At 43.2% G+C, this 22,378-nt stretch overlaps 1 protein-coding gene across 4 annotated transcripts; it reads right to left on the bottom strand.

The window, feature by feature from the left end:
* Window positions 1-328: 328 nt before the first annotated feature.
* fn1b (fibronectin 1b) lies at window positions 329-18,762 on the bottom strand. 4 transcript variants are annotated; one of them, XM_084916764.1, is made up of 46 exons: window positions 18,415-18,762; window positions 18,077-18,202; window positions 17,717-17,848; window positions 17,397-17,528; window positions 16,926-17,063; window positions 16,696-16,842; window positions 16,430-16,597; window positions 16,052-16,234; window positions 15,700-15,876; window positions 15,157-15,312; window positions 14,911-15,039; window positions 14,618-14,761; window positions 13,298-13,419; window positions 12,383-12,551; window positions 12,117-12,293; window positions 11,883-12,011; window positions 11,703-11,792; window positions 11,419-11,613; window positions 10,336-10,614; window positions 9,964-10,227; window positions 9,772-9,866; window positions 9,368-9,536; window positions 9,056-9,142; window positions 8,688-8,879; window positions 7,699-7,977; window positions 7,296-7,487; window positions 7,119-7,208; window positions 6,300-6,566; window positions 6,062-6,178; window positions 5,812-5,973; window positions 5,569-5,724; window positions 5,340-5,456; window positions 4,890-5,159; window positions 4,609-4,796; window positions 4,443-4,530; window positions 4,170-4,349; window positions 3,995-4,084; window positions 3,243-3,431; window positions 3,056-3,145; window positions 2,235-2,671; window positions 2,015-2,153; window positions 1,756-1,917; window positions 1,544-1,669; window positions 1,341-1,447; window positions 1,150-1,242; window positions 329-1,018 (listed from the first exon to the last, which is right to left on the bottom strand). In XM_084916764.1, the coding sequence occupies exons 1-46, from the start codon at window positions 18,554-18,556 to the stop codon at window positions 941-943; spliced, it is 7,359 nt and encodes a 2,452-aa protein (XP_084772890.1). In that variant the 5' UTR covers window positions 18,557-18,762; the 3' UTR covers window positions 329-940. The 4 variants fall into 4 exon arrangements, with proteins under 4 accessions (XP_084772890.1, XP_084774415.1, XP_084775121.1 ...); XM_084918289.1 differs by having other exon boundaries at window positions 2,235-2,416; XM_084918995.1 differs by lacking the exon at window positions 7,699-7,977.
* Window positions 18,763-22,378: the final 3,616 nt, after the last annotated feature.

Here is a 22,378-nt window from a genome sequence, read left to right as displayed (position 1 = left end):
GCATTAATCCAGACTCAAGGTCACAGTGCTTCATTGGGATTGCAGTGAGTTGTTCAGCAAAATTGAACTAGCGTGGAAAAAAATGTGGTTACAGTTAAATCACGATTCAGCAAAGGGAGCAATATATTTTTCACATGGGGCCAACCAGATTTGGATAAATGAATAAATGCAAAATATGAATAATGAAAAACCTGAAAATGTAAGTGTGACAAATATGCAGAAAACTAAGAAATCAGGAAGAGGGCAAATATTTTTTCCTGCCATTGTAAGCTTATTGTTGGCACCTTAACCCACCCCCCAACCCTAATAAGAAAACAAAACACCATGGTAATGTTTAAGAATCTCTCCAGCTTTATTAAAATAAGGGACTTCTATTTGTCATCGGTAGAAACACTTTGGCACAAAGTACAAAAATAGAACGGTTCACATCCTTGTTCAACACATTCACACGATGAGATCAAAGGGATAAATTAGCAGAACTTTAGAATGCGTCAATCACACACAGTGCGACCCCTCTGTAATGAAAGAGGGGCTACAGAAAAGAGAAGCACATTTTTGAGGACAGTTTCAGCAACACTGGTAATAACTACATTTTTTAGCACAGTAAGTACTTTATGGGTTTTGGTCAGGATACAATTGAAAAAAATTTAAATGGGAAACAAATGCCAATTTGACAGATGCGTAAATCTGACTGGACAAGTTCTAAATAACTTTAGAAAGTTGGGGGTTTCTGTTTCTAATACATCACAATTTCAGAAGCCTGGCAGTCGACAGTGAATAGACTCAAGTGAAGATTAATGATGAGGGCAGCAGGGCAATGTGTCAGCAATGTGATAAGGCAGTTAGTTTGTTTCATCACAGACAGCGTGGCTTCTACAAGGTGAGACAGTGCAGCAACTTGACGGTAAGGGAGCAAAGCAGATGTCAGATGACCAGCTCATCATTCCCGAGGATTGTGAGGAACGTGTGCATCTGCCAGCAGTTCAGGCCGGAGGCACTCGATGGGGCAGTGAATGTTCTGGAGGATGAACGGTGGCACAGTTTTAAACTTTGACACGTGCAGACTGTTACACAACAGATTACTGCAATTTGAAAACTGATATTTACAGTTTGTATTATGTCTCCTGATTTTCAATACATTTCACTCACTTTGCGCAGTGTGTTGTCTCCATATCTGATTGGCTGCAGCAGACCGACATCGACATCGCCACCTGGTCTCCTGCAGTTCTCGCATCGCCAGCCCTAATAAAGGCAAAAAAAAGCATTTAACCACGCCCTCCGTATCTCTGGATGATCCCGTATGATGTAACGAGAACATGCGGAAGGCTCACGTGTCTTACCTGTTGTCCTCCAAAGCACGTGCAGGTGCAAATAGAACCCAGGTACTCCTTCTGCCACTGGTTGCCCACCCGGTAAGTTTTGCCATCATCGTAACACGTGGACTCATCTGCGTGAATCGATATTTGGGTTAAAAATGACACGCAGCTCATTCACTTTGTAACAGCCACAGAACATTTCAATTAAAAAGTTAAAGAGGCCTTACGTGGTTCACACTTAAACTCTCCTTTGCCGTTTCCTAAACAAGTGCAGCTCATTAAGTTCCCGTTCTCTGAGCGACGGTCCCATTTCTCTCCAATTCTGTAGTTGTTGCCATTGTCGTGGCACCACTCTGAGAAGAACATACAGAAACCGAGTGAAACTTATTCAATTTCCATCCATGTACACGTATTGGGGAAAGATACCCTAAAAACCTACTAGATGAATCACATCTGAAGTGGCCGCTGCCCAGGCCCAGACACCTGCACGACAGCTTGAAGCCTGTCTCAGACATCCGCTCCCATTCAGCACCGACGTCGTGATGGGTGGCAGTAAAGGCATCATAGCACGTGTCTTTATTTGAGGAATCTCCCTCTGTAACTGAAGGAAGAAGAAAGTGGGGGGAAAATTAACCACGATGGGCTTCATTCAGTTTCCTTTAATAATATATTCAGATACATCAAAGCTGGAAGCTTACTTGTGTTTCCAGCAGTTACTGTCTGCTCCAGAATCTTGTGTTTGAGGGCCCCCAGGAGTGCCTCCACAATAACGTTATAGTCTGCTCCGGGAGTGAGTCCTAGCAGGGTAGCAGTAGTGGCTGTGCCTGGCAGGCGGACCTGGGTAGAGAGGAAGAAATCATAGCTTATTCTCATAAATGGGAATAATGAGAATAATTGAATAATGGACTGGCCTCTTACCTGGAACATCTTCTCATTTAGCTGTGTGATGGGATGACAGGACACCAGGTAGGCATTGCTCTGCCTATAAGGCTTCCAGGAGACGGTGGTCTGAGTTTGGGCCTCCAGCGGCACACTTGTCTCGTTAAAGAGTATGGGTCCAACGGGCATGTTTAGCTTCACAATGGGCTTTCTGCGGCCTTCTGCATCAGGAAGGGGCACAAACACCAGGGGCTCACGAACTTGGCCATAGGGAGAAAGTGGATTCTGATTATATCCGTTGTCTCCATTGTTGTTGTACTCTCTGTACTCCACATGCTGGCTCTGATCACCAAACCCATCCTGGTTATTGGTGCCCACTAACTGGACCTTGTTGTCCAGAGATTCAGGCACATCCAGCCTGCTATTTCCAGGGCGGTTAGGCTGGGGCAGAGGCAAAGGAAGCAAGGGGTCTTGAGCTGGCGGGAGAGACGAGGTTACGGAAGCAAGCAGGTTAGACGAGGGGGAGTTAAAGCAGAGCAGCTCTAACACATCTCAGCCAAAAGGGATGACGGATACGCAGCAATGCAACTCACTGCAAAGTGTGTCATAATGCACTATTACAAACACACAAGATATTTTGAATGACATTTGCGAGGACATTCAAAATAACAAAGTGGGTATTATCGGTTTAGATTTTGGAAACACACTTGATCTAAAGCTTCATACAGCTCCAGCTGAGCAGATGAAAGCTGCCGTTCCACCCCTTAATCTTACCAGTAACTGACTCGAACTCTGAATGGATCCTTTTTACTTCACATTTATCACCATACAGAGAAAAAAGTATCAGTATAAGTACTCACGAGTCCTGCTCCTGCCCACCAGAGGTGTGCTTCTCTGCGTGTTTTGGATGGCGATGATCTTGATGATGTACTCTGTGTCTGGTCTTAGATCTGAGCAAAGAAAAGGAAAACTGTTGTTTTTCCGCGCGTAATTGGTGTGTCAGGATAATCCTGCGTGATGCTTTAAAAGTCAAATAAAAGTACGTACCATTGATGGTGGCGTAGTTTTGGCCAGCGTGGGGTCTTGGGAAAAGCTCCTGTGGTCTTCCTCCCGACTCTTCATAGGTGACATAGTATCCTGTGATTTGCGTGGCAGGTGGCTGCCAGGTGAAGGAGATGGAGTAGGGGGTGACGGACGTAAACTGCAGGTTGGTGGCCGCCTGGACCTGCGGGGCAGCTGTAAGGACAAATACAGCTGTTAAACTGCCCGAATGCTATTTTTTTTCTCTGTGTGTGCAAACTAGGATGTGACTTGTGTGAGGCTGAAGCTGCATTTGTTGTGACTTAACCCTTTATCAACATAAGATCATACAAGCATCCTGGATTTATTTTGTAATTTTGGCTGTAAAATTACAAATTATTTCTCACTTTAACGCTGTAATGCCAAAAGTATCATATCTGATACATGCATTTTTGTGACCTCTACATCACGAGTGTGATTTTTTAATCTTTGAAAAACTAATGTACACAATCAGATTAAAAATGCAAAACTGCCAGAGATTTAGGTATCCTCAAGCTGCTAGCCCCAAACAGGTCAGGAAACCTTGCATGCTTCTGCCTCTTCTAGTTGCAGTTGTCTCTTGAATTACATAACTTAAGGAACTGTGATGTGTACTATGCAGATCAGTGTACTGTAACATTATGTAATGACAGAAATAAAAAACCAGAATATTACACTGAAATTAACATTTGTTTAAAAAAAAAAAAGAAGCCGTTTTTAAACCTGGATTTTTGCATTACCTGTTTGAATTCTGAGAGTGAAGGGGTCGCTCCTTGTGTTCCCACTCAGAGTGTACATGTTAACATTGTAAATAGTGTTGGACTGCAAACCTACAACACAAAAACACACTTTAAAGCAAGACTGAAGCTCCAAAATCACTCTTTAAGACCTTAAATGCGTTAAAGTGTGGCGTACCGGTGAGGGTGTAGGTGTAAGCTTCACTTGGGATGGTCTTGGTGATGGTGGGATACGATCCACTCTGGGGAATGGCTTCAATAAGGAAACCAGTGAAAGGTTCCAGCTTGGAACGCCAGGTCAGTGTGAAAGAACTATCCGTTACTTTGATGAGACGCACGCGGCGAGGAGCACTCAAAGCTGCGTTGAGGTGAAACAGAAGCAATTTTAAAAGGATCAGTTACACCACGAGTGAGGTCTGCAGATGTGTCCATTTATGGCGCAGCACGTTACCTTGCAGCGTGGTGGTTTCTGCCTCCGCTGGTCTGCTTGTGACTGTGTTCTTCAGAGCGTAAACCTGCACCTGGTATGTGGTTGCCACCTACACAGTACACAGTTCATATTTACTCACTGACCCATTGTGGATCCATGTAAAGATTCACACATGAACTCTGCTTACCATGAGCCCTGGCACCACAACACGAGTGGTGTCCGGAGCAACGTTCATTTCTCTGTGAGGGCTGTTGATGTTCTTGGGGCTCACGACTACACGGTAGCCGGTCAGGCGCGCATCTGGAGCTCGCCATGACACAGTGAAGGAGGAAGGACTGACCTCTGAGATCGCCAGGTTGGTGGGAGCAGGGATTACTGAAGCACAAAGACACAGTGTCAAGGCCAAAGTTTTAAGACGGGGATATCAAATGGAGACAAATGCTTTGGTGTATTTCTGCTTAGCGCTACCTGTGGCCTGAGTTCCCACCAACGGTGAGCTGGGTGTTCGGTCATGGAGGGCGATGACCTTAACAGTATACTCTGTTCCAGGGCGAAGGTTTCTAAGCACCACACTGTCCTGGTCCCCTCTGGGTGCTGGGCGCAGCTCTCTCTCACCTTCCTCTGCACTGGTGTACAAGACACGGTATGACGTTACTGCACCGTCTGGGCTGTCCCAGGAGATGCGCATGGAGGTGGAGTCGATGTCAGAAAAGGTGAGCTCCTTCGGACGGTCCATAGCTGCAGAAAAAGAGGAACAGAAAGATTCCTCAGTGCTAAATAGATTTTTCCTGTTGGCTTTGAAGGAAATTTACCTGAATTTCCTGTAGCAAAACTGCCGAGTATAGCTCTAACATAGTGCAAGGGAATCAGGACAAATAAAGTTAGAGCTGAAAGAGAAGTGAATTAAGTGAGACTAACCAGTGACTGCATTTTCTATTAGCGGGGAAGACGGCTGTCCATTATTGCCCAGGGCATAGACACTCACAAGATACTCAGCAGTGGGCATCAGACCCGTGAAAGTCACCTCAGTCTGATCTGTAACAGGAGAGCAGAAAAGGAGCCAATAAGATGATGAGTGTTGTGTGTGAAAAATTAAATCATCATGGCAATCTGATTGTGAGCATCTGGCATTCCTTGCAGGCCTTACCAGGAGCCAAATCCTCAGAGTAGGAGGGTCCCACGCCATTTTTGGGAATACTTGTGACTCTGTAGCCTCTGATTGGTCCCCGAGCAGGAGACCAACGTACTGTGATGGCGTTGTCACTTATATCAGCCACCCGCATGTCAGGGGGGGCCTCGATATCTAAAGGAACAATGGTTAAAGCTTTAGATTTACCATAAACACTCAACATTAAGTTGCTTTTCCAAAAATTTTCCCGTATTTCTGTACCAGTCCTGTGTGTTATGTAGACGGGGACACTGGTGGCGGGGTTATCGCCTCGTCCGCTAATTGCATAGACTGTGATGGTGTATTCAGTGCCGGGATTCAGTCCGGTGATGGTGGCAGTGGTCTGAGTGCCTGGGACATTAATCTCCCGAGGAGTCTCGCCACCTGAGAGGACAGTAAAGAAGGCCCAAGTGTTAAACTTGTGTGGCTGACGTTAGAGGAAACCAAGAATTCAAAAATAAAATGTACAGACTTGTTCCTGCATAGGTGATCCTGTAGTTTCTCACTGAGATAGAGGGAGCATCCCAGCGTATGGTGACAGTGGTTGGGGTGGATCTTGTTACCACTAGGTCAGTGGGCGAATCAGAGACTGAAAAACATTAAATAACAGAATAGAGAAAATCACAGAGGATAATTATGGAGGAAAAAAAAACATTAAAACAGATGAGGAATGATCACGCCCACTAACTAAAAGAATAGGTGGGACTCACTTGTTGCCTGTGTGCCAGTCAGAGGCTGACTCTCCTGGCTGCTGCTCACAGCATACACATATATCATGTACTCGATTTCAGGTGACAGTCCAGTCAAAGTGTAGTGGGTTCTGGTCGGGGGGAGCCTCTCATCCTTGGCATGTCCACCACTGGTCTTCTGATAGCGGATTCGGTAGCCCGTGATTCTAGCCTGTGGAGCTTGCCAGTGAACTGTAAAGGAGTCGGTCCGAATGTCGGAGAAGTCCAAGCCAGTCGGGGAATCCAGCGCTGGAAGAAAAATGTAGTGAAAAACTGAGATACATTTTCAGTTATATACAAAGATAATGCCAAATACAGTCTTTCTAGTAGAAATAAGAAAACGTTAATGTAAAATATCTGAAATGGATCAACTGATATTAATAAAAAATCACACAAAAAGTCACCAAATGCAGGCAAGCTTTAAATAGATTAGGTACCTCTGGAATAAGAGACAAAATATTTATTGTTGATATTATTTATAGTAGCATTGTAGTTATTCTGTTGTAGTTTATTCTGCAGGATATTACGCACTCATACATCTTGTCAATCACACTGTATTCACACTCTCGTTTAACACCCTTTTTACCCTAATGAACATCACATCAAGAAACTAGTGACTGAGATAATAAACTAATACCAGTGAAGTGAGAATTGGGATCTTTATAGACTCTTATGCTTCTTTTAAGTTTCTCCCCGCCCATCATTAGAAAAATGATGGACATTTCAGACTCGGGGGCTACATCCATCTTTTATTTGCAACACCCTTGGTTCTTCTGTGAGGCCACCTGTGTAGATACTCACTTGTTTTTTGAGTCCCTGTGGCTGGTCTACTTTCTCGTTCACCATACACACACACCACACTGATACGATAGTCAGTGTTGGGCTGCAGGTCTGTGAAGATGATTGGTACAATTAGTATTGTTCGAGATGGAGCAGCACAAGTCATTTTGCCTTTTCAAGCCTCTGAGTTCTTCTTACTTTGCAGCAAGTAGGTGTTGGTAGCTCCTCCAACATTGACCTCCTTGATGTCATTATCAGTGGATACGGGGTGATAACGGATAACGAACCGAGAGATGTCGTTTGGTGTGGCAATTCTGGGGACTGACCAAGTCACCCTAATGTGGTCAGGGCCCACTCCTCCAAACTGCAGGTTGGTGGGAGCTGGAATGGCTGTAAAAATGAGGGGTTATAAGCTATAGCTATCACTGGTAACGCAATGAGTTTAAGAAAATAACGGCGGACTTCCAGTGGCACAAAGAAAATATCAGAGAAATGATTAAATTCAGATATTTACTGCAGTGTGGCACACTTAAAAAAGAATAAAGGTGCCTCAGATCAAGACCCAACCCCTCCCCAGTGATGGACTGAAAGAATAAATCACCAGCATGCGTTTGCTTTGTGTGTGTGGCCGGCTCGCTGTCCCCCTCTTCTGTAACAGTGAAGATACTGATGTCATAGTCCACACCGGGCTCCAAACCACGAATCGTGTAATAACCAGCAGATGCTTCCACCATATCTTGAAAAATTGGCAAGCTCTGGCCTGAAGCTACTACCACTATCCGGTAACCAATAATGGTAGTACTGTTCAGAGGGATCCAGCGTAGCCCAATGGTGGTGTCAGTAATGTCGACAAAGTCAATTTGACTTGGAGCGGGGATGTCTGAAAGGGTTAGGCATGTTGCAAAGCGCAAGCAAAATTAGACAGACAGAAAAGCCCCAATTATTTCATTGGTTATATCAAGAACATTCATTTAATTCCCGATAAAGCATTCAGAGAACCTGGGTATAACAGTAACCATGCAAGACAATTACACATAACTGGATTGGAAAACATTCAGAATTAAAATTATAATTAAAGGTAAATATAAGGCAGTAATAATACTACTAATGGACGTGCAAAAAAATCCCAAAAATATTCACCCTACCAAGTGATAAACACGATTTCCATGCAAATGGTCAGTTAGCCAATAATCATGCTAGCAGTAGATTATAAAAAAAAGCTGCATTAGACATTTGAACCAAAACTGAGCTTAAAGAACACTGACATTTAGATTTAAATTGGTTGCCAAATAGTGAGCTCCAGCACACAGTCCCATGGCTACCAAATGTGCAAATGGGTAATCTTTTCGCTAACTTCAAAATGTAAGTGTATTTTTGTACATAATGACATTATTCTTCTATCTAGTGGGTAAAAATTAACTAATGCAGCTTTAGTTTCTTCTGAAACTAGGCCAAGCTCTGTGGGGATGGGAGTAGCAGGGTCCATTTTCATTGAATGGGAAAATTATGTCATTTGTTCCTCACGATGAACCAGACACACTAGTCTTTGTGGCTTTCTACCACGTGTAAATGACTTCCTCTGGCTCCTACCTGTTGTGACAATAGTGGACACTGGACTGCTTTCCACATTGTCCTTGGTAGCGAACACGCTGATGTTGTACTCCATACCCAGAGTCAAGTGCTCTAGAACAACTGAAGTCTGATCAACTGCAACAATCTCTTCAAGGGAGTATCCTCTCTGGCCATTGGTTGGTCTGCTTGTCACTCGGTAGCTTGTAATACCTGCAGAGAGACGGGAAATATAACAAATTCATGAATTAATATTAGAAATCAAAAGGAAATACCAGGAACAGCTTTTTGTTCTGGTGAAAAGAAAAAAACTATTTGAAGGCCAAGGTCTAGAGACCTTCTGTGATCCAATGGGCTGTCAGTGCGTGGGGAGCAAAGTCAATATTTACCTGGTGTTTTGGAGGCTACCCAGTAGGCTGTGAGAACTCCTGTGTTCGGGTTGGACTCAAGTCTGAGGTCAGTGGGAGGAGATAGAGCTGCAACAAGAAACAGCAGACCATGACGCATTGAAAAAAAACTTCAGCGCAGCAAAAAATGTCTGGCACAAAATCACGCCAAATGGTTTTAACGGCACTCTGTCAGCTCAGAGCAGTATCAAATCAACCGGACGATCGGTCACACAACTGGTTTTATAGTTGGTTTTGTTCAGCAGTCACTACAGTGCCTGGCTTTTTATTTGTGAAATTAAAACAGATACGTACAAGTGACAACATTGCGGGTGATGGGATTTCCGCGGTTCTGTCCATTGTAGATGGGCTGAACGCTGTACGTGTACTGAGTTCCTGGAGTCAGACCATCTACATAAACACGTCCAGAGGAAGAGGTTTCTTCCCTGGGAGACTCGCCTTCCTCGCTGGGCAGCACAGACAGCTGGGGAAATAAAACGGAAATGAGAAGAACTGGAGAATACGCTTAAAAGAAAAAACAATTAGAAACAATTAGCAATGGCCTAAAATCTGCCCACACCAGAGGGTAAATATTAGGCTCTTTGTCTCTTTACGGTTCCGCTATGTTCACCAGCTAGTTTCTAAATGTGCTTGGACACTGCTTGGAGATAAGTAGTTAGTGAACAGCTCCAGTGATTCCTCTAATGTAATGAGCTAACCTTGTAGCTGAACCTGCGGACGGGTATCCAGGTGACAATGATCGAGGTGTCGGTAACCTCAGTACTGAAAGTGGGAGCATTTCCCATCTGGGGAGCTGTAAGAAAGAGAAGAAGGGGGGGGGACAATATTTTAAAATGATTGGAGCAATTTATTCCCGTCTTTACTTGTGTTCGGTTTCTCCAAATACCGACCGGTGGTAAAGTATGTGGTGACGCCCTCGCTGAGCTCATTTTCGAGATCAGAGTAAAGGGTGGCAGTGTACTCCGTATCTGGACGTAGATTCTTCAGTAGGTACTGGGTGACCCTGCCTGGGATCCTCTTTTCAATGGGACTTGAGCCTTCGATGCTCAGGTAAAGGCGGAAACCACTGACAATGGCACGAGGAGCCTCCCAGACAATCAGTGCGCTGTCAGGGCCGATCTCAGTGAAGCGTACATCGGTGGGTGCATCAGGTTCTGGAGGAGGCAGAAAGCATAACACATGTAAGGCAAAAATGATCTGTTGTGTTTTGGATAAAATCCCTGCGTTTATGTATTTGGGCTTTTTTCCAAAGTGGCACTTACTAGTAGCTTTTTCTCCTACAAGAGGTTCACTCTCCACTCTGCTGCTGATGGCATAGACGTAGAAGCGGTAAAGCGTGCCTGGCTGCAAGTGGGTGATCTCAGAGTATGCACTGGTGGAGACAGGCAGCCCCAGGGGCCTTACGTCAGTGCCATCAGACCCAACGGGGGAGAAAGTGACTCTGTAACCTGACACCTCATTGGGTGGACCGGTCCAGGTGATGGTGACCTTCGTATCCGAAACCTCGTAGAACTGCAGGTCTGTGGGGGCTTGGACCACCTCTGTGGAGAGGAGAGTGCTAGTTGACTAACAAGGGTCACAGTCAAACCTTAGAGTCTCCTTAGGAGTTTTTTTACTATGTCATTGGTTATGTTTGGAGACAGATGTGAACTTAATATTTATTTTACATTTATTAGGCCCCATAGGTAAAAACATAACCTTTAAAAAAAAACCTCATACCTAAGTTATATATATAATAAGTATACAGAGCTAAATATGCATTATTAGGTGCAAATATTACTGCTGCTTTTTAAAAATCTTTAATTTAATTGTGCTTGGCTTAGATGAAATAGATGCTGTTAGCTTAGAGTCTAAAATGGAAATCCATTTAAAAATATTCTCAAAGATATTAGAATGATTTATGAATGATTTATGAATGATTTATGAATGCATCCTTGCCTTTCTAAGTGTTTTAAACTAAGTTTAAAGAGGTCACTGTTTTGCGGCCAAGTCTGATTTAAAAGAAGTCATCTGAGGTCCATAATATTTAAGGAGACAGGAAGAAAAATATTACAATGGTATGGCTATAACCATAAAAGCACATTTTGACAAAGCCATGTTTTGACAAGCCCTCTTAACTGAGCAGAGAAAAGCCCTTTCTAAGGCCCAATAAGGAATCTCCAGCTGCAAGTATAAACTGAATCTGTTCAGCCTTCACAGACAGCCGAAAGGCTAAGAATCACCTAAAAAGAATCCTGAGTGATCTAAAGAACAGCATATTGTTCAAATCTTTCACAAAAAGAAAAATTAAGTTTTACAGTGCTAACTCGTGAATTAATTCTGTTTAAAAGGCATATTATGTCTACCTTGCGGAGGAGATCCAGCAGTGTTGACCTGTACAAAAACAGGCTCACTCTCCTGGTCCTCTTCCACGGCGTAGATGCTGATGTTGTAAAGCAGACCGGGGCGAAGGTCAACCAGGGTCACGGACGTCTCTGACTCTGGGAGGGTCAGCTCTGTGCTGCTGCCTTCCACTGATGGTGTGTAGACCACACGGTAGCCTGCAGGCACAAGTATACAGTTATACACACAGCCAGGATAAGAAAAAGGATTTATATCTCAAACAAATACAAAATAAATGGTTTGTTACCAGTAATAGGAGCCTGAGGTCTGGACCAGCTGATTTGGATGGAGGTTTCGCCCACTTCATTGACAACATGCCTAGTAGGTGCGTCAGGAGCTGCCCAAAGGATGAGAGGATCATTCCTTCAAACGCACTTGGTGACTATGAGTGTAACATCACGACAGTGGAGAAGAGAGCTTGTCCTACCTGTGGTCTGTGAGGTAGTGAGGATGAGGTTCGGCTGCCCCCGACTTGGGACCTCGAAGACGCTGACGTTGTATCTGCGTCCAGGCAGGAGATTACTGATGGTGACAGAGGTGGATGTGCGAGGAACATCTGGAACACAGTCAAAAGTCAGAACTCTGTATAATAAAAACTGAATTGATCTGCAGGAAATATGGAGGCATTACGGAGGTTTCAGGGATGGTCAAAGGCTCTCACCCAGAACTTTAGGCTGGGACCCCTCCTCACTGAGCTCATACTCCACCCTGAAGCCAGAGATGGTCGTATCAGCTGATGTCCAGGATACAACAAAGCTGTTTGAGGTGATTTCTGTCACAGACTCGGAGGTGTCCAACACAGGTGGAGGTGCAGTCGTCTCTCCCTCATATGTCTCCACTTTTGAAATTAAGGAGCATGGCGTTATTTTAAATATTTCTTTAGATGTGCTGCTTTGGTGTAGCCATGTAGCTGTACAGCATACTCACAGGAGCCAAGGTTAGTAGTGAAATCAAAGCGCGTGACCTCACGGCGTCCATAGTTCTGAATGCTGATGAGCTGACCCTCATAGGTAATGCCTGGACGCAGCCCGCTAATGGTGTAGGAGTTGATGTTCCCCGGGATGGTGACCTCTCTCCAGGGAGAACGGGTGTTTTTCTGCAGATTAGCGATAACGAGAGGTTGGCAAGTTTAAACATTTTAATCTGTGAAGATAAAGAAGAGGTACTCAACAAGAACTTTTCAAAAGCGCTTAGGGAAAAAATAGAGATTTAAACATCTATATTTACTTTATAATGAGGTAAAATCCACCTGTGGGCAAAGACAGTTATGACTAAATAAATCAAAAGGGTGTGCAGTGGAGTCGTTAATTAGCTCTGGGAAATAAACCTGTGGTCTGTATATGTTAGAGACTGGGCAGCCATTCAGTGTCAGCTCTTCCATTAGGAGTATGTCAACTGGCTTTGAACTGTTAGAAAAATATAAACTTTTCAAGCAGGTTTTAGACTTTGAGTGGCTTTGCTGTCCAAGAAATACAGTCCAAACCCATAAAGCGGAAGCAAGTTTGACTTCAGTTGAAGTTCATTAACATCTCAACCTGCCTCAAGACGTCTTTGAGGTCTTCAAAGAGAAAAAACAACAACACTGGATGTTTATCTGGGCATCTGCTAAAAACCTGTGTCTGCGTGTACAGACTGCAAAGGCAAGTAAGTTTACCCTCTAATCACTTTGTTTGTTCAACCTTCAGACTTCACCAGAGGCACTCACCCTCAATCACAAATGTATCCGCCTTTACTAAATGCTACTATTCAGCAAAATTAAAGCCCAATTTTGAGCAAAGAAATACGACTCGCTTTCATTTCTGGAGGCAATTTGTAACCGAGGGAAGCGAAAGTGAGACTCACAACTCTCCATTTCAGGATGTACTGGGTGATCTGAACAGATGAAGGGGCGTTCCACTGAATAGGGCGAGAGTCGGACTGTTTCCCAGCCTCTGTGATGATCACCTGGATTGGTCTGCGGCCATCTAAGGAGAAAAAAAAAAAGATTTAGGAGAAGACATCAGGAGTAAAGGAAAGGGTAGAAGTGAGAAGATTTTTTTTCACATAACTTAACAGCATTGTGTGTAGGGAGTGTGGGTGAAAGTTGGCTACTTTTCGGTGAGTTCTGTCAGAGGGAGTCATTGCTCGGGGACAGAATCAAACCACCAGACGATGCTAAACCAGCTCAAACACCCACAGACATTTTCAAGTCAGATATAACGTCTGCATACTATATTCATCATGGTTTATCTCGTCTCTGTTCCCTAGAGAACACACACACACCCATAGATAGACACAGACAGACAGACAGACAGACAGACAGATAGACAGACAGACAGACAGACAGACAGACAGACAGACAGATAGATAGATAGATAGATAGATAGATAGATAGATAGATAGATAGATAGATAGATAGATAGATAGATAGATAGATAGATAGATAGATAGATAGATAGATAGAGATAGGACTTTCTGATTGCGTGAGATTCATTTAGCAAGGTCAGTGTTGTTTGATTCAAGGCTCACAATGCAGTACAAATTCCCCCAGTAAACAACTAAACAAAGACAGGAAGTGACTGCCTTCTAAGCCCCTCTCCCTTGTTCAGCAATTCACCTTGTTCCAGCTTAGCAAGTCAACAAAACATCATTCAGCATCAGACAGACAGGGTAACTCCAGCTTGTCAAAATTTCAACATTTGGCAGACTTTAAAGTTACACAAAAAAAAAGAAACCCACAAACCCCCGCTTCCCTCCACCTGTCTGGCAAGGTTAGGAGTAAGTGGGAGGAAGTCAATAATGAATGGGAGTTGGTTTAGTACAGCAAACATGAACTGAGCACCAAAATCCATATAGGTCGGTGGAAAAGCTAAAAGAAAGGACATTCAGACCAATGGTTACAAATGAGAAAAGCTTTAGGTTTAGGCTGTTCTTCAGGCTAAATTTTCTACCTGTTTGTTTACATTCTGGCTCATTTTTGACCACAGAAGTCCCTTAGATGCTGAAGAAACTATTTTGAATAAGTCGATCTGGCCACGGTGGAACACCTAAAATGCCAAAACTAAGCATTCAGAATGGCAGTCCAAAAAATCAAAGGGTATCAAAAGTAGCTACGCCCATCTTTCATGTACTCTCTATGACTCAGAACATGTGGACTTTTAAAACAGAGCTGTGCATTTTTACCTTGGTAGGTCTGCTGGGGCTCGCATCTCATTTCTCCAATCCCATTGCCATAACAATAACAGCGGTAGTAGATGCCATGGATGGCTTTGTCCCACGTCTCGCCGATCTGATAGAACGTCCTGGTTTGTGGTTCTTGACACTGATCTATTGCAGAAAACACAAGGAGACAAAAGAGTTGAGCAGATGGGACAGACAACAGCGGGGTTGTTTTTCTGCCTTTTCTGTCTTTCAGCTGCAGCAGTTCTCAGTATTTAATCCCCAAAAAGCCAATCAGTAATGAGCCGTGAACGTACCAATAGCGTCACACTTCCAGTATCCACGTCCTTGTCCGAAGCAGGTGCAGTTCATCATGTAGCCTTGGTCGTGGCGCTTGGTGAATTCCTGGTTTACTTCATAGGTCAAACCATCAACTATACACTGATCTGGATGCACAGAGAAAAGACAGGAAGATGAATTCACCTTTTATTTAAAGTTTCACATTATTTGGAGAGTATTTGAAGACAAAATATAAAAGGTTTTGTTAGATTTAGCCCTCTGACCTAAAAGCTGTGAGTAAGCAACACAGTTCCACTCCCCACGGCCGTTTCCCAGGCATGTGCACTGCATCATGTGACCCAAGACGTCATGGCGTTTGTCCCACTTGTCGCCCACACGGCGCATCACTCCATCACTGGTGGTGCATACCTCTTCATGAGCTAATTAAAGAAGGAAACATAAAAAAGCTATCAGTGTGTTGGTACATGTATACATTCACATGGTGCTGCGTATGTCCAGACACAGAGTTTTTCTTGGTCCACTTCAACCCAGAATTTGTATGTTACTGTTACGTAACAGCCTTAATAGCATCATCACTCTCCCATGACCTCTTTAAGTGCCAATTATTTACTCCCCAATTGTCTACAAGTGAACCTTGCAACCAAATCATCATTATAGTCTGTGAGAAACGACTTGATGAGAAGAAGACAAAAAGCATTTTGTGCAATCGGAACAAAAATGGCAAAAGTATTTAAATGCCCAACTGTGTTATATAACAATATACCAGTTCAGTACCTTCAAATGAGAAAAACAGCAAACACACTCACCAGCCATGGGACAGAATCCAAAACGCTGTTCTGAATCATAGTCGTAGGTGGTGCCACACCATCTCATGTTGTCACGGCGCCCATCGGTGGTGCAATCGGTGTAGTTGCGACCGCTGTAGAGGAAGGGAAAGTGGCACAGGGCCCCATTGGAGTTCCCACCCCGTGTTGTCACAATTGCTGGATTCAAGAAAGTACACATACAAGTTAATTCATGCTTAATTGGCTCTAACCACACAATTATTCACACAATCTTTATTATGTGAGTGGCAAAACTAAAGATGCTAGACAACAGTAACTGCACATCAATTTTTGGGGCAAAGTTGCAGTTTACATCTATATTCCTGAGTCTCACCATTCTTTTCAGTGCAGAAAGAGTACTGCTGGTCTCTCTGATAGTCTGAGGTTGTAGAGCACCACAGCTGCCCATCTGAACGTCCATCTGAGGTGCAAGAGTAGTAGGTCTTCCCCATGAAGACAAAGGGGAATACACAGGGTTGGCCATCAGAGTTCCCACCGTACACCTGGTTCCTGGCCTCTGTGGGAAAAGGGGAGGGAGGGTGGGAAAAATGACTTCAGTATACCAATCAAAGAGCAACATGCAGAGCTGAATGGAGCCAACAGAAAATTACAAAAGACTGCAATTTCTCTGGGATTGACTCCAAGAGCCACTTGAGCCAGCCTCAAGACTTCTGTATTAAAATACCCAATTTTATTTGCTTCTGGTACACACCCCATTCTTGACAGCTGACTCCATTGCCCAAACAGGTGCAGAGCATCTGTTTGCTGCCCTGGTTTTTGATCCAGCGCTGTCCATCGTAGTAGTAGGCTCCAGAGTCGGTGCGACAGGTTCTCTCAGCGGGAAGCTCAAGCTGCCGGACTGGGGTCAACACGACTCTGGCTGTAAACACATTTTAAAAAACAACCAACGTCAGGTCTGTTAACAGCGACAAGCTCAGAGCTCTTGTTGAGCACTGGTTTCTGATTTTCAAGTCTCACCTCTTCCTGAGCTGTGTCTTTCACACTTTGATTCTCCTCTGCCGTTTCCTAGGCACACACACTGCAGGCGATGTCCGCTTGTGTCAGTCCTCGTCCATGTGTCTCCAATACGGTAGGACCTCCTTGTATCCTGGTCATTGCAGCGGTCTGGTTGGTGTACAACAGTGGTTAGTAGCTGCCCCTGAAGAAAAGCTTGCATTTGTGCTTGTGTATGTTTGGATTCTGCTTACTTCTTGAGGTGCATGTGATGCGTCCATTCCCCTCGCCCATACAGGTGCAATCCAGCATCATCCAGCCTTGGTATGGCTTCTCCCAGGTGTCTCCTACAGCATACGTGGCAGCTAAGCTATTGTCATAGCACCTTTCCCCTGCAGAAAGATAAACAAATCTTGATTTACTGAATCTGCAGAATCTAAATCACACTGGGCAATTTGTATTAGACATAAACCAAACAAAAATCAATAGCTGGAGTGAAAGATGAGCAAATCAGAGGACATGCTGTCTCACTCGCTTATCTTGTTTGACTGGACTCATGTCAAATATTTGCAGTGGTATCAAAGAGTCACGCTTCTGGGAAATGTGTATGTGTGCATCCATGTTTGTGTGTATGATGAATATATAAACTTTGATCTTTTGCAATATTTTACATTTGTCTGCTTTTCATAGTTCATATGTAAAATTTTCTTTTCTGCCCTGCTCACCGAGAGGTTTGCATGTCCACTCTCCTTTGCCATTTCCAAGACACACACACTCCAACATGTAGGCACCGGTGTCATGAGGCCTCTGCCAAGTGTCCCCGATTTTATAAGACCTCCCATCATCGTGGCATCGATCTGTGAATGACAAAATGTGAACTTGCTGATTTCAAAGACCTCTTGTATATGCGAGATGGCACACATATACTTGTATTGCCATGTGTGTCATGCACTTTGACAAAGAAAAAACTACCATGCTAAGACATACCACTCCAGCACATTATGCTGTTTCAACAAGGTTAGTATTTGGTATTCTAGGAACTCACGCGCTATTGTGCAGCTGATCTTGCCGGAACCAATGCAGGTGCAGTCCCAAGTCATCCTCTCATGTAATCTCTCATAGGTTTCACCCACCTGGTATGTCCGGTCATTGTACTTATCATAACAGGATTCCTCCACTGAGAGGAAAAAACAAACAGCACAAAGTTAAAGAGGCTCTTACCGAGAAGCTGTTCTGGAGTCTTCTCTTGCTGCGTAAAAACGCACAACATCTGTGCCTTTCTCCGTGTATTCGTTGCTTTTTGTGTGTGTGTTTTGTTTTTCTTTCTTTTTTTATTATTTTCACTTGTCGGGATCAACACAAGAGTCGTGAAACAAGTGATAGTGCACTACAAAGACGCACTAACCTTCAGGCTTAGTTTTACACTTGATGCCTGCTGCTCCCCTGCAGGTGCACACCAATGTGCTACCAAGGTAAGGTTTCTCCCACTGTTCGTTCACTCTGTATGAGCGACCGTTTTCCTCACAGCCGACTACAAATAATATATTATTAAACATTTTAACAGTAGAATGGACATTAAACTTTTTGTTTGCTTTGGCTCACATGGAAAGAAACATATCGAAATCACGTGTTTCTTTGTTGTTGTTGTTTTCATTTAACACAAAACGCACTAGAAATCTCTTTCTAATGCATGAAGTTACACAGTCAGGCCCCCTGAATTCAAGAATAAGTTCTTGTACCAACCTGGATTAATAGCCGATGTATCGTGAAGCTCGGGATACACCTGATACTGGCCAGTTTGTCTTTTGTTCTTCTTTGGCAAGCCGTGAACTGCGCTGCTTACGCACAGCGCAAGCAGTAACCCTGTGAGCGGGCTACCCTTCATTTTATGGAACGGAGATTTCAATGAAAAGCAGAAAAAACTAAGATGATGGGAAAAAAAGCAATAGCAAAAAATAAAAAAAGCAAGTGAAGTATTAAAGGGCTTGGAGAGAGCTGGTTCCTGCCCCTTATTCTCAGCTACCTCGGCTGCTCCTTCTCGACAGTTCACTTGGCCGAATCGCAGCTGGTGCGCCAGACCTAGCAGAGGGCTGCGCGCTGGTTTTATACTGGGACCGCCACAGCAGCAGAGGAGGGGTTTAACGGGAGACTGGAAGACCCGCCCGACAAAGTGTGAGCAATACTTATACTCCTCATTTTGAAGAAAAAACATCAAGCAATGAAGATAAATAAGCTTCTGTAATCTGTTCATCTGCACACATGCTGCCCTGTGTAGGGTTGGGAAGTCACGCTGAGGCGCAACAATTCAGTGCGAGTCTTACATAACCGCAAAAAAAAAGAAGAAGAAAGAAATGCCCATAACATTTGTTATACTGTAATCCCAGAATTACACAGTAATGGCCTCATGCTATAGTTTCTATAATTCCCACACCACTCTCCTACCTGGATTTGTGCAGCTATTGGGACCTATGGATCTAAACTACGGATTGAACATATTTTACATTAAATTATAATTTTAAAAAAAAATAAAACTGCAGTATGTGAATTTTACCCAGCTCGGCACAGAGTCGATAAGTAACAAAAAGTGGAACTTTATGCCTCCACCATGTCTGCTCACGGAGTTCACAGACGTATATTTTTTGTCCATGCTATAAAATCTGGTATAATCATCATTTTTTCTTTAATGTTGCGTAATTTTGTTTTAATCTTATCTTTATTCCTAAAACTGATGCTTCTTTTCGAAAATACTTAAAAGTAAGTAACTTTAAAATACCAGAATACTTTAAGGATTAAATGGATATGCCTACTGCTATTTTTCTTTTCTTTCTTTTTTAAAAAATTATGTTCTTCTAAATGTTAAGAAGTATATTCATCATTGGATGCACATGTGGTGTTTTATAACCACATTCTTTTACCTAATGAAATCATGTTAACCCAAATGTTACCAAATTACCTCAAATCTGGTGTGATCCTGGGGAATCAAAACACACTTATCTTTACTTTTACATTATATATATATATATACATATAGTTAATTTCCATGACATGAAATAAAATATATATATTCATATTAAATATCTCAAAAATGAAGTGAAATAACATTTCCAAGGTGGGCGGAAACAGTAAACCAGAGCACATTGTGCTGTTTTGGACATGTCCCGCTGCATGAGCTGTTACTCATGGGTCTGGTCAGGACAGCAGCTACTGTGTGCGCGACTGCGGACTGTAATAATTCCTGCCTCAGGTTCAAGGAACAAGTTATGCCAGAGGACTGAAGAATTAAACCGCAAGCAGATGTTTTTTGGGAAACAGAGGAAGAAAAACAGCAAAAGCCAAAAGCACAGTGAGTGCAACTGAGTCACCAATCTCCCCTGTTTGAAAAAAGCCTCTGAATTCTTTCCACTTGTGCAACAGCGCCAAAGCGCGGAGACTCGAAACACCAGAGAGTTTCAAGCGGCGAGCCTTAAAGTGTTACTTAACATCAACTTCCATATTCACTGCTGTGCAACAGGTTTCCTGAATGTGCACTCATGCATTTTCGGGAGGGTGATCCTGGTGTAAAAGAACGCATAAATATTTGAAAGAGAGAAACATTTACTCCATAGAGTGGTGCATTTTGGGTATGACTTAATTTCTTGGGTTGTTATGTCTCTGTCAGATTTATGAGCTGTCTCTGTCAAAGCCCCTGGAAGGCTGCCTGGCTTATATCATCTCTTCTTTGCTCACTGTCTCTGTTTTCCATACATAAGATCTATTTTGCAGCAAAGATTTATCCCTCACGCTGGTTGTTTTCATAACGATTTCTTTGTTCCCAGAATGATTTGTATTTGAAAGCTCAGTTGGATACCTCATAATCTCTGAAAGCTGGAACTGCTGCGACTGTTTTCTGAGTATGATTGATTTAATTTAGTGTCTGTCATCTTTTTCCACTGATATCAAAACAACACTTTCTTACACAAAGGAATACAGTTGAAAGCAAGACGGAGGGATGTGGACCATCTTCATTGCATTATACCCTAACAAACCTGTAGTTGTCAAAAAAGCCCACAGATTTAGATCACCTAAACAAGTATGTACGCCTTGATGTTTGCACTGCACAATATTGTAAAATATACAATGTTGAGCTTTCCTAAACAGTGTTTGCAGTTTTTTCACTTGTATTTTTATTCCCAAGAGTTTGTGAGAAGACCTGGGAATTTGTTTCTCTTTCATGGTAGAAAATTGTTCACTATCTGCCCCAAGTCATTGTTGGAGTGATATGTTTCATCCTTATAGCCACATTTACCGAAAGTTGATCAATATTGGAATTACTGGAATACTTTTTAGCTTTACTCAAGTTAAGTCAGCATTCGTTAAAATATGTTCAACACCATTCGTTAGTGTTCGTTGGTCTTAGAAGATGGTTACATTGGAGTTGAAAAGGGAAAGGCATGGTCAGCAACAATACTCAGGTAGCCTGTGGTGTTTAAACAATGCTCAGCTGGTACTAACGGGCCAAAAGTGCACCAAGAAGATATCTCCCACACCATTAAACCACCAGCCTGAACTGTTAATACAGAGCAGGATAAATCTGTATTTCATGTCGTTTATGCCATTGTGGACTCGCTTTCCTGATCTTAGCTGACATAAGTATCACCTGGTGTGGTCTTCTGCTGCTAAAGCTCATTTGCTTCAAGGTTCAATGCGCCACGCATTCTAAGATGCTCTTCTGCATTAGTTTAAAGGAGTCGCTATTTTTGAGTTACTGTTGCCTTCCTTTTAGCTTTAAGCAGTCTGGCCATTCTCCCCTGATCTCTGGCATCAACAAGCCATTTTCACCCAGAGAAATGCCACTTGGTGGATATTTTCTCTTTTTCAGACCATTCTCTCTAAACCCTAGAGATAGTTGCACAACAGTCCCAACAAATCACCAGTTTCTGAAATACTCAAGAGCAGTCCATCTGGCGCAAAAATCTATTTCAAAGTCACTTGAACCACCTTTTTCCCCTATTCTAATGCTCAGTTTGAACTTCACCAGGTTGTCGTGACCATGTCTGCATGTCTAAATGCATTGAGTTACTGCATTAATTGAAGGGGGCAGTGATTGTTAAAGGTCCACAGTGCAAAGTTGGTCAAATCTGTCCTGAAGGTTTCTGACAAATATGTACAAAATCCAAAGGGTAGAGTTTCCTCCTCCAAATCTGGAAGGCAAATTTGTTTTAAGGTGTGCCAATCGGTGACATATGTACAGCCTTCTAGTACTTGTTTGTAATGCGTGGTTCTCCATCCTGGCTTCACCAAACTGTGTACAGCCAGTTTGGAGAAAGAGAGCCAAACGGCCACAGCTGGATGGAAAAACTGGAGAGATGAAATACATAGGGGTGTGTGTGAAATGATAGAGAAAGATGGAAACGAAAATGGAAAGTGTTTGGAAAGAGAAAGCTGGAGGGTAATATGTCTGGCTTATAGACTGGAAGAGTGAAGGAGGAGATGAGCAGCAACCATGACTGACTGACTGTCACACCCACTTATGGCTGTTCTTCCACTGTTTGCCTTCAGCTCTCTGCCTGGAATAGAAATGCAATGAAAATCTGAACATGAAGAAGGCACCGCTCTTCTAGAGGAATATAAGAAACATAGAAAACAAAGTTGTTATGCAGAAGTTCATGCTGCAGACAGTCAGTGGATGAAGACAGTTGAGCAACATAATATAAGGTTGTCAGCATTC

This window comes from Perissodus microlepis, chromosome 1, assembly GCF_051167445.1.
Source record: "Perissodus microlepis isolate ML-2025 ecotype Zambia chromosome 1, ASM5116744v1, whole genome shotgun sequence".
NCBI lineage: Eukaryota > Metazoa > Chordata > Actinopteri > Cichliformes > Cichlidae > Perissodus > Perissodus microlepis.
Note: the sequence above shows the minus strand (reverse complement) of the source record. Positions and strands in the feature narration are given on the sequence as shown.

Excerpts from the sequence above, each read along its gene's own strand:
- fn1b (XM_084916764.1), bottom strand. The coding sequence starts at position 18,556 with ATGAAGGGTAGCCCGCTCACAGGGTTACTGCTTGCGCTGTGCGTAAGC. Across the intron at positions 15,040-15,156 it reads TGCTTACTCACAGCTTTTAG|ATCAGTGTATAGTTGATGGT; the intron begins GTCAGAGGGCTA and ends CTGTGCATCCAG. Across the intron at positions 5,974-6,061 it reads GATCACCTATGCAGGAACAA|GTGGCGAGACTCCTCGGGAG; the intron begins GTCTGTACATTT and ends CTGTCCTCTCAG.